The 3,274-nt window shown below is 40.6% G+C and overlaps 2 protein-coding genes across 6 annotated transcripts in view; one reads left to right on the top strand and one right to left on the bottom strand.

Annotated features, from left to right (window-relative positions):
* The window catches only part of mars1 (methionyl-tRNA synthetase 1), an 18,205-nt gene extending 16,260 nt beyond the window's left edge, over window positions 1–1,945 (bottom strand). For both annotated transcript variants that reach the window (XM_031847428.1, XM_031847436.1), the window contains exon 1: window positions 1,714–1,945. In XM_031847428.1, coding sequence (XP_031703288.1) covers window positions 1,714–1,816 — 103 coding nt within the window. In that variant the 5' untranslated portion in view covers window positions 1,817–1,945. The remainder of the gene's footprint in view (window positions 1–1,713) is intronic.
* Window positions 1,946–2,290: 345 nt separating this feature from the next.
* Window positions 2,291–3,274, top strand: part of arhgap9 (Rho GTPase activating protein 9) — a 42,335-nt gene continuing 41,351 nt past the window's right edge. For all 4 annotated transcript variants that reach the window (XM_031858750.1, XM_031858838.1, XM_031858674.1 and 1 more), the window contains exon 1: window positions 2,291–2,525. The gene's annotated coding sequence lies outside the window, so the exon portion shown is untranslated. The remainder of the gene's footprint in view (window positions 2,526–3,274) is intronic.

The following is a 3,274-nucleotide window of genomic DNA, read 5'->3' as shown; positions in this document are numbered from 1 at the left end:
ATATATGTGATAGCCTTATGTAATAGTTACTTTACAGATTTAAATTGTTAATACAAACTATGATCATTTATTTATAAAGAGAACTGGAGTTGGAGGCAGGGCCTCGTTCGTTCCTGTGAACGTTTGCTCAGTGGCGCATAAATCAAAAAAAAGTTCAGCTTCCAAGTATAAAATTCCCCGAATCCTCCAACGATCTTCTGCATCCTTGGGCCTACAGAGCAAGTGCACTAGCGTTTACTTTAATCCCGCCTCACAGTGCTTGGCCCGGCATCAGTCTCAGGCTCTTTCACATAAACGGAGCAGGGAACTATCTCTGGATTCAGCCATTAGTGCATTTACAGCTTTTAGGACCTAATGATTTAAACAAGGGATATTTGAAAGGTTTATGGGAAAAAGTATTTTTGGACCCAATGTCATCAGGTGACGGACCTGGAAGTTGTATTTCCACGGTTTGGCCATATTTAGATCCGGATAATTTTGCACTTAAGTCAAACTTTTTTTGCTTCATGTGCCAGTGAGCAACTTTCGTAGGATTGAATGGGGCACCTCCTCCAACTCAGTACTCAGTTCTCTTTCTATACATCCATGGCATGGCCTGGTGCTCTTCCTTGGGACTCGGCAAAGCTGCAAAATCTGTTGTTCTTCCTTCATCCAGTGGCAGGAGAGTGACGTTGTCTGAGGCAATGAAAGAACTTTATAGTGCTACTTCAACGGTTCCTTCCCTCGTGTTAAGTTTGCCGTCAGTCACTTGAGAAGTTAGTCCCTTGGTGTTGATGCGAGTCATTGGTCACTCAAGTTAACGCCAACCAAGCTCTTTTCCGAGACCAAACTAAGTGGTTTTGTAGCCTGAACCTAACTTCCCGTGAAGACAGAAGTCTATTTTGAAAAGACTCTTTGCAATTAACAAGTGCAAACTCACAAGCTTACAAAGAGCTTAGAAACTGGGATTCAGTATGTGTATGGTCATATTTTAGGTGTAATGATATATCCTTAATTGACATTTTGTGGGTTTATTTTGTTTATCAGAGGCACACAATACATCCTGGTACCTATAGACAGAGCTGGTGTTATGTCATAGTCGGACCCCAAGTAGAATAGTGTCTCTCTCCTGCTAAAATGTGTCAAATTGTCCCCGTTTTAAGGACTGGACTTGACTGATGAACTGAGTATGAATCAATGTGTAATTCCCCAGATTTGTCATTAGTGTAATAATCACCTAAATACAACAATATTCATTCACAGATAATCAAAATATTCGTGTCAAGGTACTAGGTCAGAAACAACCAGATATTTGATTGTGTCTGACACAACACGATGACATAACAGTGTAACCTAATACAACTAAACCCGGGACTGTTCCAGGTATGAAAGGTATGCTGTTGTTTACTGTACAGGTAGGTTTCAACGCCTGTAGGTCTGCACTGCTAAACAAAAGCTACAAGAGGCTGCACCAAATAAAGACTTTAACAAAACAAACAAAGTAGTGGTGTCAGTAAGACAGTTTTCTAGTTGCTGCTCAGAGGCAGGTAGACAAGTCAATCTTGACAGTTAGCACGTGATCAGGACTACAGTAACGGTGACTTGCTATTCAAGATACAACCGTCAGTTACAGCACAAACTCAGCTCAAACTTGACCAACCCCCTTTATAATGAATCAGGTATTAGTCACCATTAGAATTAGAGTCGAATGTTAAGCTAGCCATGCTGTCTTACCATCGTGGTTGACATACTGGACGTCACAATGAACTCCAGTCACTTCTAAAGCGGCTAACACCTTCAGGCAGTGCGGGTTGCCTTCACAGACGAAGAGCTTCATCTGGCCGTTGGTAGCTATTCCGCTATGTGTGGACTGATTACTGGCTTTAACGGTGGCAATATGTTTTACTTTAAAACAAGGAGCAGCTGATTGTAACTTTGCCGGTGAATGTGGTCCACACGCTGATGCAAGAAGTGCGTTTTTTTTTCACAAATGGCGAAGATGTAGTTTTGGAGTGGTGTCTATGTCATTCGTAGAAGCAGCAGCTGTCTGTGAAATGCACTACAACTCCCACAAACCATTTCGCAGATCGTAACTTCCTCATGGACGAGATTAGCTTGTTTTTAATTCCCCCGTAGCACCGCCGGGCGGGATACGTCTCTCGTGATGTGCATTACAGACCGGGCGACGCTCTGTAACTAAATAAGCGACCCACAGCCCTGCCTCTAATCCTATTGGTTCTGTGTAAAATCATATCGCGCGCTTGTAGCCAATCTTAAACCACCAAACCCACACAGCGAGAGCTATTTTTTATCCGCTTAAAGCGCCAGCAGGATGTATCATCACGGGCTGCACCAGGCAATTTAGTGCTTATGTATGAATGTTAATTTACAAAAGTGCACGGCGGAGTTATTGTCTGTGATCCCGTTTACCTAAATTATGTGAGGTTATCAATATTTATATTATTCCCACGAGAAAAGGCGCAACTCCTGCTCTCTCTGCAGTTCACTCCAAAAACTCAATTGAGCTGTCATCACGTCGCTGCAAGGTGAGTGATGTGTCACTGAAATGCAAAGATGAGATTTCTGCTGAATTATTTTGGTCAGATAACTTGTTTTATGCTGCGAAATATCACATCACTGCAGGACATGTTTAGTGCCGGATGAAGCGCTTCTGTTGTTCACTCACCGTCGGTATTTTATTATACTGTGAGACATCTGTATAAACTATGGTGTGGGTGTTTGAAGTACACTGAAATATGATGCAGAAATACTTTTCAAGTTAAATCACAGTGTTTTATCACGTGCCACATCTGACCACAGGATTAGAAAATCCCCTGTTCTCACTCAAACTAATCACCCATTCAGAAGCAACTCTTATCACCATTAATACTATTGTCATAACGCGTCTCATGGTTTTAATTGTGCTTTTATTTAATTATCACCATTCTGGACCTTTATGGAAGTTGTTTATGCTTTATTTCTAAGAAATACATCATGAACTGATTTATTTTAAAGCTGATGTAAGCCTAGATTCAGTGGAAACAATTGCAACATATGATGCTGATCTACTGTAAAGTTTGTGCAAAAACATTCTAGACCAATGCTTCAAATCTAGCAAACCAACTTTTTCCAAAACAACTTATTTTTCCACATCAAACCACACATAGCCTTCACTTTCACAACCGCTCAAACTCAACTAAGGCCCAGCATGCACTTAAAACACCTCAAACCATTTCACACTTTTTAGAGTTTATATATATATATATATATATATATATATATATATATATATATA

The sequence above is a fragment of the Anarrhichthys ocellatus genome, unplaced genomic scaffold, assembly GCF_004355925.1.
Source record: "Anarrhichthys ocellatus isolate YVR2014 unplaced genomic scaffold, GSC_Weel_1.0 scaffold1, whole genome shotgun sequence".
NCBI classification, from domain to species: domain Eukaryota; kingdom Metazoa; phylum Chordata; class Actinopteri; order Perciformes; family Anarhichadidae; genus Anarrhichthys; species Anarrhichthys ocellatus.
Note: the sequence above shows the minus strand (reverse complement) of the source record. Positions and strands in the feature narration are given on the sequence as shown.